The sequence below is a fragment of the Terrapene carolina genome, unplaced genomic scaffold (assembly GCF_002925995.2).
Source record: "Terrapene carolina triunguis isolate 2854851 unplaced genomic scaffold, T_m_triunguis-2.0 Scaffold262, whole genome shotgun sequence".
Lineage (NCBI taxonomy): Eukaryota > Metazoa > Chordata > Testudines > Emydidae > Terrapene > Terrapene triunguis.
In genome coordinates, this window is record NW_020664613.1 from 3,848,697 (window position 1) to 3,864,056 (window position 15,360).

Sequence of the window (15,360 nt, forward strand, 5' to 3'; positions counted from 1 at the left end):
TCTTTGAAACCGGTGTAAGCTGCTCTGGTGCAAGTCATGGTTTGCATTACTACAGCCATAGTGTTGGCTAAAATTTGTAGTGTAGACAAGTCACGAGAAAGGGAGAGAAGGAGAAGATGGCAGAAATAGAGAAACTTATCAAATCTAAAAATGTAAAAATGGACCTATTCCAAGATTTTCCTGTATAACTAGGCTGTCAGCCAATCTGTAGATTTGATTGGCTACCAGTTACTTTATTCTGTCTGAATTTTTCGATAAACAATGCTTTATTTATAAATTTATTATTATTTATACTACCTCTTTCGCTGATATCTACTGTAGTTATTTCTCAAAAGCAAGGAAAATGATTTCTTGTGAGAGCCAGAAGGACTAAGGAGAAGCAAAAAGTACTGGTACCTGATTTGTGTTTCTTGCTCAAAGGTGAGTGCCAGAAAGGTGCACATTCCTGGAAGGTGCTGCCAAGGTGTTGCTTGTAATTAGCAAGGAGCACAAGAAATGCCTGGTTATGTCAAGGAGTGACCGGAATAAGAGTTCAGTCATTATAGCAGGCGTAGAAAAAGAGTTGAAAAGTAAACATACGTACAGTTTGGCATCGTGTATTTATCAAAATTGAGATAGTAGACTGTACTACTCTGTCTTTATGATTATGGTGATATGTCTTACAGCTGGCACAAATTATTTTCTTAAATTACTTCTGAAACTACTAAAAATAGCAGCACAGTTCAAGAGACGTCTCCTTGTAGGTAAAACATTTAATGGTGAATTTGAATTTTTTCATAACTAAATTAGAATTCACCTAGTACTCTTGGTCCATAGAACTCAAGAAATTTAAGAAGGTGGTGGTATTCCCATTTTATATAGGGAAGCTGAGACACAATGAGTTAAGTGAGTTGTCCAGGATTATACAACAAGTCACAGGCAGAGCAGGAAAGAGAGCTCAGGTATCCTGCCTCATGTTGGTGTGTAACCATTGGACCATCCTGCTTAGCACCTTTAGGCCTGGGGTCAGTGATGGGTGAGTGAGTAGGGGAAACTTGTGTGCTGTATGACTAAAGTCTGTCTCCATTTGCAACCTGCTGATGTTGGTAGAAAATGGCTGACTCATGTCTCCTTTTGCCCTGTTCTAAAACTATATGAACAGCTTTCTTCTGGACACTCACCTACACAATTTATTGATCAATGTTCTTCCACTATATGTCACCAGGCATAACACAGTAGTGAGCACTAGAAGAAAGGAGGCTAATTACTTTGGTGTCAGTCTGATCAATTTGTTTTGATTCCTTCACTTGGGTGTTCTGCAGTAAATCTTATTGTTTTGGCTTTAGGTTTTTTTTTTTTTACTCAAGTACACACATGTGTGAGCCTATTGAAGTATACTTGGTGATAAATATAGGTATGTCTACATTGCAGTTAGATGGCCGTGGCTGGCCTGTGCCAGCTGACTCAGGCTCCCAGGCTGCGGAACCCTGTGTAGACTTTTGGGCTTGGGCTGGAGCCCAGGCTTTAAGACCCTGTGAGGTGGGAGGGTCCCAGAGCTCGGGCTGAGCCCAGAAGTCTACACTGCAATGAAACAGCCCTGTAGCCCAAGCAGGTCCCGCAAGTCTGAGGCAGTTATCACGGGCCAGCCATGGTTTTTTAATGCTAGTGAAGTGATGTGAGCTGTGGTGCAGAGTAAAATTCTTTCCTCATATCTGCATGATGCCTCTTAGTCTGTTTTCTCATAAAGTTGTGCGATTCCTACTGATGTGAGTGTGTAGATCAGAAAGGAAAACTTTGCCTTTAATCTTCTAGAATTCCATTTAGGGGGAAGGTTCTCTCAACTTACTGTCTCTCTAGTGAATCAATATTTTTAAAGATCAAATAGATATCAGTCTTTTGGGAAGACAATTAGTCACTATTAAAAATCTTACATAATCAAAAAATTAGTGTTTCAGATTTATCTTGGCATTTAGGTAGCATCAAGAGACAATTATCTTGTGACAACATTGTGACGTTCTCCTGGTGTTATCTGAACCGGTGATCTGCTAGGTCACGCCAATCCTTGACTCTGGGAGCCAGCCCTACCCTGCTTCGCTGTGAGAACCTTCACTCCTGGGCTGTTCATGCACAACTTCTAGCATGCACAACCCAGAATGTGAGTGAGAACTTTTGGCTAGCCACTGCTTTGATAGTGCAACCGAATGACACTAGCCAATATCTCCGGTCCCAGACACAACCCTAGGAACCTCCAACTTGCAGTGTCCAGTTATGCCCACTGGACGTTGCAAGTTTATATGAGTTTGTCAGTTTAACAAAGAAATTGATCTGTACCAGGCTTGTTATCCCAGGGGGAGTCTTTGACACGCTTCAAACCAAACACACTGCTTCAGGTAGAATAAACAAACAGATTTATTAACTATAAAAGATAGATTTTAAGTGATTATAAGTCAAAGAACAACAAGTGAGATTTGGTCAAATGAAATAAAAGCAAAACATATTCTAAGCTGATCTTAACACTTTCAGTGCCCTTACAAACATTTTCACCACAGGCTGGCTGGTTGCCCTTCAGCCAGGCTCTCCCCTTTGATCAGCGCTTCAGTCACTTGGTGGTGGTGTCTGTAGATGGAGGTGGAAGAGGAGAGCGAGCATGGCAAACGTTTCTCCCCTTTATCATGTCCTTTCTTCCCTCTTGGCTTTGCCCCCCGCGCCCTTCCCCCCTCCCTTCAGGGTCAAGTGAGCATTACTTTATCCTAGTCCCAAACTGACCAAGGGAAGGGGGGTGACTCACTCGAGAGTCCAACACGTCCTTTGTTGCTGCCTAGGCCAGTGTCCTTGTTCCTGTGAGGCTGGGCTGGGTTTGTCCCATACATACCCTGATGAGGTGTAAACTGCCCCTCTGTTTCTGGAGAGTTTTGCCTGGGCTTGTTTTAAGCCACGAGGACACATTTTCAGCCTCATAACTATATACAAGAAATTACAACCTCTAACATTACTATAACATTACTACAATAACAATGCTCAGTGCATCATGAGCCTTCCGAAGACACCCGACATGACAAACTTTGCATTGGATACCACACAATCGTATTATAAGGACGAACATGGGGGTGCAGGGTGTTCCCCTGAGATACAGAGTGTCACAAACATTTTATTCTAGTGACAACTTTTAAAGTTGTACCTAATAATATACTATAAAGGAGAAAAAAATGTATATTCAATTTCCTACTTTGTAGATCATTTAAAATGTGCTCACTTGCTTCTAATTGTATATTGACAGGTTTTGCCAGTCTTCACAGCTGACAGATTAAACCCCTGAAAACTATGATGTTGAGATGAAATATCCGTAAATAAAAGCAATATTAGGAGGACTGCCAAAAATTGAAGGGGCTGTTATTGTTAAGATGGAAGTTAGGAGAGAGAGTGACATTATAAAGGGAAAGCCTCCTCATAAGTGTGTTGTAGTATTGGCTGATTTAGAAGACAGCTTTCTGTAGAACTACAACGGCATTAAAAGTGCTGATCATAAGACGGTCTTTGACACTAATGATATTGGTATATGAAAACATACTGCTGAAGTTGATACACATTGTAATCGGTTTTGTTTTTGTTTTTTCTCTGCATATGTAGGCATTTCAGTAGGACTATGGAGGAACTAGTTCATGATCTGGTCTCAGCACTGGAAGAAAGTTCAGAGCAAGCCAGAGGAGGTTTTGCTGATACTGGAGATCACTCTCGCAGCGTGTCTTGTCTTCTAAAACGCCAGGCAAGGAAAAGGAGAGGACGAAAAAGACGTTCATTTACCACTCATCATCCTTGGGAGACTAGTCACTGTTTAAGTGAAGGTTCTGATTCCAGTCTAGAAGAACCAAGCAAGGACTATAGAGAGAATCATACTACTAATAAGAAAGACCACAGTGACTCTGATGATCAGTTGTTGGTTGCTAAACGCAGGCCTTCTTCAAATTTAAATAACATTAGAGGCAAAAGACCTCTGTGGCATGAGTCTGATTTGGCTCTTGACAATTTAGGAAACAGGACCCTGCGTAGGAGGAGGAAGGTGAAACGCATGGCAATAGATCCACCATCAGAAGTCACGAATACACTAACATTGACCCAACAACAGGATAACAGCAGAGATCAAGAAATGGATAATGATAATAGATCTTACCAACATCAAGAATTTGCCAAGAGCAAAGTGAAAAAAAGAAAACTAGCTACAACTAGGCAAGGACCAGAAATCTTGGATGAAGGAGTGGTTATAGAGAGTGAAGAAGCGAACCAGGCAAATAAGGACAAAATGGAGTATGAGGAGCAAAAGGGTTCAGATGAGAACATGAGTGACAGGTGATTGATTGATTTGTTTTTTCTTTTTCTATCGACTGAAACAAAATTCTTATATTGCTACTGTAGTGGTGTAGGTATTGACAAGTCTTGTTTTCTTTATTCCAAAATTAAAATGCAGTCAATAGCAGTATGTTTTAAGCAGTTAATGTTAGGGGTCTTTCCTGATCCAGTAATACTAGAATACTGCTACTTCAAACGTGTTGTATAATGTTAAATTATAGCAATTCATTCAGAGGAAATCTGATGGGTGGCAGAGAAATTTCAAAGGTAACAATTACTTGAAGAAAATTTATACTAATTGTTTCAATATTAAGACCAAGAAAACAGGAATTTAAAAATGACTTAAATGTTACATTATTGTATTATGCATGGTATTTGAACTAGCACTTAATCACACACAAGGTAATTAAATAGCTTAGATTTTCCAACTTCTAGGCGCTGGTGCTTTGGTTGTTGCTGGTATTCATCAGAAGATTATCAGTAGAGTATATGGATACACCCGCTAGACAGTCTGTGTGTCATGGGCATAAAAAGTCTATAGATTGCCAAGAATGCACATCACTTACAAAATGCAAAAACCAATTTATAGTTCAGAAACACCTGAGCTTGCCATTAGAAAAATGGGATAATGATGACCTTTTGGCAGTATGCCTCATCAATCTGTTCCAGACAGCAGGCATACCATAATAGTAATTGTTGTCAAAATAGTACTTTGGAAACACAGTAAGGTGTCATTTTCCACCACACACAAGTGATGTTACCTGCAGGGTCTGATGATCCTGATCATGTTTATCCAGTGTGTTTGGTTCTGAATGCAGAACTGTGAGCGGGGCAACTCCTATTTAAGACATACATTCTGGCAATCTAGAGGCTAGACAGCAACAGTGTTCCTCATTTGTTGTAGGAGTCTTATCTATAAACTGCATTGAATCTTTTGCTTGTTGGCCATAGTTTAGGTGTGCTGTAGCGATGGCATGCATAGGTTCTTGGCTAGTGCAAGAAGAGAGGTCACTTATTCAGTAGCATAACAGTATTGGTAAGTTACTGATTCCAATTATTTAGAAAACAATAAGGGGGATAGTATTTATAGAAGTTGCTTTTTATACTCTTTCCATCTGTTTTCTGAGAACTGTAGACAGTTTTTAAATCACAACAGGAATCCTGAGTCACCTTGCCACTGAAAAGAGACTGAATTTCATAGTGTCTTCATACTTGTATTGGACCAGAAGTAGGTCTTGTTGGGGCCTTTGTGTCTGGAACGCTTTCAGATTCCATCATGTTTGTCCTGTACTCTCATTAACAAAAAAAATTAATTTTAACACTTTTTAAAATGTCTTGTGCCAGAGGAGGGTAAAAATACTTCAGTGCAAAACTCATGTATCCAGTGTTTGGGTGGAGGGAACCAAGGTCAGGGGAAAATCCTCCAAACACCCAAAAAAGGGCAGCTTGCTGATTTCAAGTACAAAAATGACTATCCCTTATGGATTCCACTTGTCATCTATTCTTGTGCTTCAAGGGGACACTATCAGTTTAAAAAACATGCTCCTTTCTGGAAATACTTTACTTAGTAATACTGTAACAGCTAAGGTCCTTATAGTTTCAGAGAAAACTTTCTCTGTTTGCAGTTTGTTTATGTTGTCATTTGTCAGCACTTTACAGTCAATTTTGCCATTTTCACCTGTTTGTGTGTCTTTAACACAACAACAGGGGGCAGGGAAACTTTTTTTTTTCTTTATAAAGAAAAAAAAAAGGATGAAAATGTGACTGCAAAACCACAAAATCTGACGAGATTCAGAGGCATATGGAGTACTCAAACTACTTTTAACTCTAATTTTCAATTGGCTAGACTTCAACTTGATGGTGCCCATTACATGCATTACTACTGTATGATTCTATCACTTTATCCCACAAGAGGAACAAGAAACATACTAGCAAGCCTCTGTGCTACTATTGTGTTCTGAAAGCATTGGCAGAGATAAAAATGTCTTCCTAAAACTGTGTGCAGACACACAGAGGTAAATTACTGAAAACATCTTAGTAAGATTCATGGCTTCAGTAATACTGCTGAGTCACATTTGAACTCTAGAATCCAGAGTTATCAAGTCTGCCATGCCAATTTTCATTTGTCCACATATGAAGGCTTTGTTTTCTGGATGATTTTCCTGTGTGTATATTTCAATGGGACACATCTTCCACATTTACAATTCTCCCAGCAGTCCCTGTGCCTATAGTATGATGCCCCAACAGAGGCAGGGGCTTCATTGTGTTATGCTAAAAATCTACATCTATTGAGCATGCTCTGCAGAAGTCTTCAAATGCTTAAAGCTTTTATTGTATGGCACCACTCTATATAAATTGATCAAGAGCAAATGCCTCAGTGAAGATTACTTAAGTACCAAAGTTCAAATTGCAAACTTAAAGGGAAGAGATGAGTATGGTTCTCTTAAGGTTTGCCTGTAAGAACAGTTTGGTTCATGGCAAGATGGGGTATAAATTTACCTTGCAGTAAATATCTGTATAGACCCTGCTGATGATCTTTAAAATGGTCAATCACAGCTTGAATCTTGAAATACTATAAAGCAAATCTTAGTTTCTTCTTTCTGCAAAGTATCCCATCCTCACTTTAATTCCACCATAGACAGTTTTGTATATTTCGCAATTCTAAATGTCCCACAACTTTACATCACATTTCTTTTTTAGAATTAACCGTTTGGTTGAAGCTTTCCACCTATCTAAAATATTTCCTTAATGCACTTTAATCCATTCCCATTTCAAAGTGGGTGGATCAGAGCTGTCTATGGATGGAACTTTTAGTGTGTGGCAGCAGAATCTACATGGATGTTTAGTGGGCTGCAGGATAGTATGGGATGGACTTACACCTCAGCTTGCCATGAACTCAGTAAGTGTTTGTATACGCAAGCCCTTATAAAATGGGAACTTGTGTGTGTGTGGTGGGGAAAAAGAAAAATTTTTTTTTTTTTTTGGTCTTGTTTCCCAAAATTCAAATGGCTGAAAGGATTCCTGAACTTTAAATTTTTTTTTTTTTAATTGGAAACTTTAATAAAAAAGTTAGTTTTTTTTTTAAAATGTGTGATGTAAAATTGTAGGACATTTATAATTGTAAAAGTATGCAGAACTGTCTGATGGAATTAAGCAAGGAGGGGATATTTTGCAAAAAGAAGGCACTAGGATTTGCTTAGCTTTATAGCATTTCAAGGTTCAAGCTCTGCTTGATCACTTTTATAGCGCATAAGATTTGCCATCTTTGTATTGAGGACCATTATCTTTAGTAAAGTGCTTAAGTCTCTTACTGTACTGGGATAAAAGAGATTGTAAGTGCTGCTTATATAGTAAGAAGTTACTGTATACAGAAGAAGATATGGCAGAGTTTTAGAACACATCTTTAAGAAATATGACAGCTGCACATATTAGCAAGTCACTGCTGCTTGGCTATCTACATCAGGCCCAATTTCAAGCCCTGTTTGAACAATAAAAACAATTAACCATATAATTAGTTCTAGAAGCTGAAGTCAGATATTTCCCAAACCTAAAACTAATTCTGGTTTCAATTTCTGAGAGAGAAATTGGGAAAACTAAATAATTTCAATTTTTTCCCCCCAGCAAGCAAATTCATGTCTAAACCAAAAAGCAGTTAAAACAGCTAATTTAGGAGTAAGGTTTAGAGCTAACTTTTAAGAATGGGTGTGAGGAATGAAACCAAAAATGAAATATATATTTTTAAAAATACTTATAAGTTGGTGTCTAGGTTGAAATATATAAAATGAAGTGGATTTTGCTTCATATTGAAGACAAGCTATATAATACAGGAAAATACTTAAGGTGTTTAATTTTCCTTAACGTAACATGCATAAAAGCATACTACATTGAAAATTAATTTGAAATGCACACCTTTTTCTTGATTTCATGTCTTTAGGTGAACTGACATATTTTTTTTAAAAATTAATCCATACTTCACTGTAAAAAAAAAAAAATATATATATATATATATAGTATTGTGAGAATACAGTTCCCTGAAGAACATAAAAGCATTTCTCCACTTAACCTTCACCCCAGATGTAAACTCAGTGTCATGGTCTGTGCTATAGTTTAAGCACAGGAGGCTGGTTTAATATTTAGACACACACTTTTAATTTACAATAACGTGAGATGGTTGTGTACAACCAAGGGAGAACAAAACACTTCACCCTCATCCATGAGCTCTAATTTTATATATAGGAGTGTATGTGTGTGTGTGTGTGTGCTGTGCATCCATCTTATAGACAGACATCTTGTTTAAGGCCACATCAGAAGTTACAGAAAAGTAAATTATAGCCTGCATTTTCTCTTTTGCTGTTATAATCATATTGATCATATTCATTTTTCTCAGGGTGACCTTTACTTTGATTTAATGGATTGTCATTGTTGCAAACTTTTCTTTCTTACCAAGGAAAATAGTTGTAGTGAATCCTTAAGCAATGTTTTGTCCAGAATATTTGCAAATGTTAAGAACAGTAGTTCCTTCTCCAGACTCTTGTATTTCATGTGTTGGAAGAAAGGCTTAGACTGCTTTTGTTTTGAGATATCTCCCTCCCCCCCATTTTATTGAGCAGTGGTGTTCTGGGATCAAGCTGAATAGTATAGCAATAGACGAGCAGTGAGTATTTGATGGAAGCAGATGATAAAATGCATCAATTGTGTCAGCTCCTTGCTGCAGTCACATCTGGCTTACTGTCAGGGTCCCATTAGATTCCTGTAGTTTTATGTGACAAAAATAATATGTTCTGTAGTTAATGGAACTAGGATATTTGCAGTTTGATTAAAAACAAAATTTTATTTTCTTTCAGATTTTTGTCAGGCTTAAGTTCTATCTGAGAACAGACTCCTCTCTTTAAAATTTTACAAGTGCGAGATCAATTGTTCTTTCTTTTCTTTATTACAGTGAATCCAGCAGCCTGAGCAGCAGTGATGCTGGTTTGTTTACCAATGATGAGGGAAGACAAGGTACTGAAACATCATTAATTTTTTTTGCCAAACTGCATCAGTTTAAATTCTGTAATCATTACGAGTTATTTCATTGGTTGGTGAAATTGCTTTAACAGACTACCTAGTGAGTTGAGGTATAGCTTCTTAAATGTTATGGAAAGGTGTCCTGTCTCAATGACTTTAAGTACACCTCTACCCCGATATAACGCTGTCTCGGGAGCCAAAAAATCTTACCGCGTTATAGGTGAAACCGCATTATATCGAACTTGCTTTGATCTGCCGGAGCGCGCAGCCCCTCCGCCCCCACCCCAGAGCGCTGCTTTACCGTGTTATATCAGGTCACATATCGAGGTAGAGGTGTAATTAAATTTTTTGATTATCTCAAAAGGCTAGTATGTGAAGCTTATAATAGTAGGGAAGATTGTGTTTTAAGACTGGTATTGAGTACATCTTGCATACCTCAATCTCTTCAGTATTCTATCTGACAAGTTCACAAGAGACTGGTAGCCCTTCCCAGATTTATCCAGAATGTTTTAAAAAACAAGGGCTGGATATAGTGATAATAGTTCTCTGAACAAAGACTAAGTGTCTCTTATCAATCCAAAATAAGACTGAAAAGCCCAATATTATTTAGGGAGTTTTTTCTCCCCACTGAGGATTTTCTACAAATCTTAAACTTTTCACTTTTCCTTTGGACAGTGTGATTTCAGTAAAACTCCACCTGTAATTTAAAGTGCAGCTAATGCCCCCAGGCTATCATGTTGGCATACACCAGAAAGCAGATTACTATATTTATGAATCAAAGGTACTGGTGGTGAAGTATATTAAACCATCTTTTCAATTCACATGTGTAACCATCTTAATTGTATTTTAAATTTAGTATAGCTTAATCCCCCTTTTTAGTTAATATTTTTTTGTAAATGATTATTGGATTTATTAAAAGTGCAGATTATTTTCTTAAACAATAAAAGGGGGCATCAGGTTGCAGAATAACAAAATATTACAGATTTAGACAATATTAGTTAGGTTATACAAAGGCTATACATATACTGTTTCTCAAAAGTTCTCAGTAATTTGTTTTTAATCAGTTTGTGCCAGTTGCTCCATCCTTCCACACTAATGTTACTAATAGTGGGATTTCTTCAAAGCATAGGGCCAAGTCCTGCTTGCCTTGTTCATACAAGTAAGACAAGCAATATTTGGGCCTTAATTATATTTTTTTACTTCAGTTGACCCAGGACTCTTCTTTGAGGAATTTATGGTATCCTTGAAATACCAGTTGATCAGTTTTTCTGACTTCAGAGCAGATTTTTTTTTTTTTTTCAATTAGACATTTCCAGAAGATAGAATATGGTTCCCTGTACCATGGCATTCCCGTCAGCATTTTGTGATTTTTTTTTTTCTCTTCTGTTTTGTAAGGCTTAGTGTGCAAGATTATCTAACAATGATTTTTCATTGTTTTCTTCTTGCGGGTGACATGAACTTTTCACAGTGGTTTGTTTTAGATACTTCAAATCCTCTGCAGAAATTGCCTGTTTAATTTCCTTTTATCAGCTAATTGTCTGTAAAGTTATAATTCATTCCTATTTGTTTCTTGACCAGAGAGATCTGTTTATCTTGTAATTTCCTTGTAAACTGAGCTACCAGGAGGCTAGTGTTAATTGTAGTATTAACCTTGCATCTGAAGTGGATTTTTTACCCACGAAAGCTTATGCCCAAATAAATCTGTTAGTCTTTAAGGTGCCACCGGACTCCTTGTTGTTTTTGCGAATACAGACTAACACGGCGACCCCCTGATACTTGTAGTATTATGGTTTTGTAAATGTCTTAACTGTAAGATTAAAACAATTGGCTTTCTAACCTACTTTTTTGGTGTAATTGTGTTTGGTTTGTTTTTTAAAACACCTGTATTTCCCTGTATAAAATAATCTGGGACATAAATGGCGTTTACTTCTGAACTGAAATATCCCTCCAAGTATTATTTGTTCTTCATATATTCCAATGTTGAAAACATCGGAAAGCAAGGATCAGTTCATATAATTATTTTCTTGGGGGCATTATTGGACAATAAGTAGTAATTTTTTTCAGTGGTGTCACATTCCTTTTTTCAGTCCATAGCCATTCAGTTTTATCATTTCTGATCCTTTCCAACAATAACTTTAATTGAGTTGCAGAGGATTATAACTATAAATTTTGCAGGGTTGACCTCTATTTCAAGAATTGTATTTTTTCTTTGTTCCCATTTCATGTTGCAACTTGATATTTATCAGTTATTTGTGTCTATTTTGTGAGGATTTCTAGTGGAAAGTATTGGTTCCAAAATAGCATTCTTAGAAGATAGTGAGATTAATTGTTGCTCTGTGTAGGAAAGATAATGTCACAACAGATGATCACCATTTTTAATCTCTTAATTTTTGGACTAGTTATTTCAAGGCCTTATCCAAAACTTATTGAAGTCAATAGGGGTCTTCTCATTTACTTCACTGGGCTTTGAATCAGGGTAACTGACTTTTAGATCTAGAGAATGATCTTGTTTCCATTAAAACTCTTAATTGGAAGCAGTATCAGGTCCCTGTTGGTACATGCCTTTTAGTTTCAGTTGAATTTGCTTTATTATCAATATTTTCTATCACTTAACATCATAGCTACTGTTTCTTCTGTCACTTACTTTCTGGTAAAAAATCAGTCCCAAATTGATTTCTTAAGTTTCCAAATTAGACAATAAAATGTCACTTGCATAAAGTGGAACTATGAAAAATATTCCCTTATTTGTATTACCATAATACATAGGAGTCCTAATCACGAACCAGGACCTCATTCTGCTAGGTGCTGTGCAAACAGATGCTACTTGCCCCAAAGAGCTTACAGTAGGGTTGCCAGGTGTCCGGTTTTCCACTAGAACATCCGGTAGAAAAGGGACCCTGACGGCTCCAGTCAGCACCGCTGACCGGGCTGTTAAAAGTCCGGTCGGCGGTGCAGTGGGGCTAAGGCAGGCTCCTTGCCTGCCCTGACTCCATGTAGCTCCCGGAAGCGGCTGGCATGTCCCTGCGGCTCCTAGGCGCAGGTGCGATTAGGGAAGCTCCGTGCACTGCCCCTGCCCCGAGCGCCAGCTCCTCAGCTCCCATTAGCCGGGAACCGCGGCCAGTGAGAGCTGTGGGGGCGGTACCTCCTGGTGTGGGCAGCACACACCACGCAGAGCCGACTGGCTGCCCTTGCGCCTAGGAGTCGGACATGTCAGCTGCTTCCGGGAACCACGCAGAGCCAGGGAGTCTGCCTTAGCCCTGCTGCGCTGCTGACCGGGCGCCACCTCAAGTAAGCACACCCTAACTCCTTCCCAGAGCCCTCACCCCAGCCCCCTTCCAGAGCCTGCACCCCCTCCCACACTCCAACACCCTACCCCAGCCCTGAGTCCCTTCCCACACCCAAACTTCCTTCCAGAGTCCGCACCAACTCCTGCACCCCAAACCCCTCATCCCCAGCCCCACCCCAGAGCCCACACCCCCAGCAGGAGCCCGAACGCCCTCCGTCCCTCACCCCTACCCCCTGCCCCAGATCTGAGCCCACACTCCAACCCTCTGCCCCAGCCCAGTGAAAGTGAGCGAGGGTGGGGGCGAGCGAGTGCCGGAGAGAGGGAGTGGGGGAGTGATTGGGGGCAGGGCCTTGGGGTGGGGCAGGGGTGTTCGGTTTAGTACAATTGGAAAGTTGGCAACCTTAGCTTACAGTGTAAGTATAAAACAAGATACAACAGATGGGTACAGACTGATGGGAGAGTACGAGTAAGCAATGAGACAATATTGGTCAGCATAATAGACAGTGGTGTCAGCACACCAGGACCCTAATTGTTGTCAAGATTTTTACAGGCATCACGGAAAAGGATTGTTTCTTAAGGAGGTATTTGAAAGAGGATAATGGAGTAGTTTTGCATATGTTCACAGGCATCTCTTCCCAAGTGTGATGGGCAGCATGAGAGAATGTACAAAACTGCTTGTTTGAAAACTTAAGAAGTGGGCTATGGAGGCATCATGGGTTGATCAAAAGTGGGAGATGACATTTGTATAGTGAATGAAATGTTAGGTAGGGTAGGAATTTCCATCCAGTAGGATATGGCTGCCAGTGATTCTACTGAAATGGAAAAGAGTGCAAGCTGTGATATGGCCCTCTTTATAATGTAAAGAATTCACAGTTGCAACCATTAACCCAAACTTGAGCTTTGAGGTTGTTCTGCAGATGTTAATTCATAGCATAATTACTATTAGAAAATCTACTTTTGAAAAGACTGAAATACAGGCTAATTTTACTCTCAAAGGTCTAACAGGCCAGTGATAAAAGTTCTTGTTTTGGCGACATTCAATAATCTTCTAATATTGCCCAAACACATTCTTTTTAAGAGGACACTGATCTGATCAGCACTGATTATACTTGCACATAAACTCCTTAACATCTCCCCCCACCCCAAAAAACCCAAAACTCTACATTAAAAGAACATAAAGCTGCAAAATCAAATACTAAGAAGATAGGAAATGCCAGAATTAAGGTTGCCTGTGCAACCTAAATTCAGTCCACTTGTGTGTATACATTATGAAATGCACAGTCTGTCTCTCAAAAGATCATCCACAATATCATTTTATCTTGCTCTCAGAGGGCTGGATCATTTCATGTGACACTGCCTCTGAAACAGCCTTCTTTTATGGAGGCTTCTGCTTCTCTCTCACTCCTTGCCCTGGATTCCTGTTCCTGTTGCTTCCAACCTCTCCTTCCTCCCCCTTCTTTCTCAGTCTTTGAATAGCTTTGCATCTGACTCTTCTCTCCCCCTCTATCTTGCTGTCATCTGCTGTCCACCTTACTCCTCCCTACCAGCCTTCGCTCAGATTTGCCTCCTGGCTCTCTTCCTCTACTCACAATCTCCTACGCTCATCTTAAGTTACTTTAGCTTCCATGTTGATCACCCATCCAATCCTGTAACTTCACATTCTCTTGCCCTCATGTCTTTATTCGATCTGCTCCCCTGGCTCAATTCTGCCTCTCACCAAAGCAGCTGTTCACCTGACGTGTTCTTCACCAATCATTGCTCTCTCTTCTGATTTTTGTGTTGATGAGTTTCTCCTGTCTGACTGAAACAGCGTCTGTTTCAGCATCATCCACCCCTTCTTTTTCTCACACCCTGTAGCTTAGCCTTTCTGTAACTTCCCATTCATCAGTGCTGATGACTTCTCCTCTGCTCTCAGCTTTCTCCTCTCTGCCCTCTCTTCCCTTTCTGTTGATATAGTCCATTCTCCTCCACCTTTGGCTCTTGTGCCCCTCTATCCCATCACAATGTCTAACTTGCCAACTCCCAGCCCTGGCTCACCTTCAGCATCTGCTTCCTCCACTCCTACTCTCTCAATGCAGAGTGACTGACAGAAATCCTGTGACCAGGCTGACTTCCTCCACTACAGATATGTTCTCTCCTCCTTTAGTTCTGCCATTTCTTTCCCAAACTCTACTACTTCAATTTAATCAGTCCCCATGCCTCTAATCCCAACTGCGTTTTTACCACCTTTAATTTGCTCCTCAAACTCTCCCCTTCTCCTGGCTCAATTTCTCAATCCATACAAGATCTCACTCATTTGTTCGAAGAGAAAACTGACAAAATATGATATGAACTTCCTTTGCCATCCTGCAGCTCTTACCTCCATGTCCCATCACACACACAGAAGTTTCTTGACTGCTTTCCTCCTGTAACCCCTCCACCTGCCCCAATAACCTCATCCCATCCTCTGATCTCGCTCATGCCTACTCTCATCCCCAGCCTTACTTTTTTTCTTAACCTTTCACTCTTCTCTTGCTCTCTCCTCACAATATAAGCATGCTTTAATCCCCCCCCCCCCCCCCCCAAAAAAAACCAAACAAACAAAAAAAACCACCACTGGCTTCTCCAACTACCATCCTGTATTCCTTCTACCTTTCATCTCTGAGCTCTTTAAACATGCTGTCTGTAGTTGCTGTCTGGAGTTTCTCTCTCTCTCTCTCTCATTCCATTTTAGAGCCGCTCTAATCCATCTTCCATCCCTTGAA

General features: G+C 39.6%; 1 protein-coding gene across 1 annotated transcript in view; it reads left to right on the forward strand.

The window, feature by feature from the left end:
* The window catches only part of GPATCH2 (G-patch domain containing 2), a 186,672-nt gene that overhangs the window by 10,695 nt on the left and 160,617 nt on the right, over positions 1-15,360 (forward strand). The window contains exons 2-3 of the mRNA XM_024209330.1: positions 3,607-4,323; positions 9,263-9,324. Of these exons, the coding sequence (XP_024065098.1) occupies positions 3,607-4,323; positions 9,263-9,324 (779 nt within the window). The remainder of the gene's footprint in view (positions 1-3,606; positions 4,324-9,262; positions 9,325-15,360) is intronic.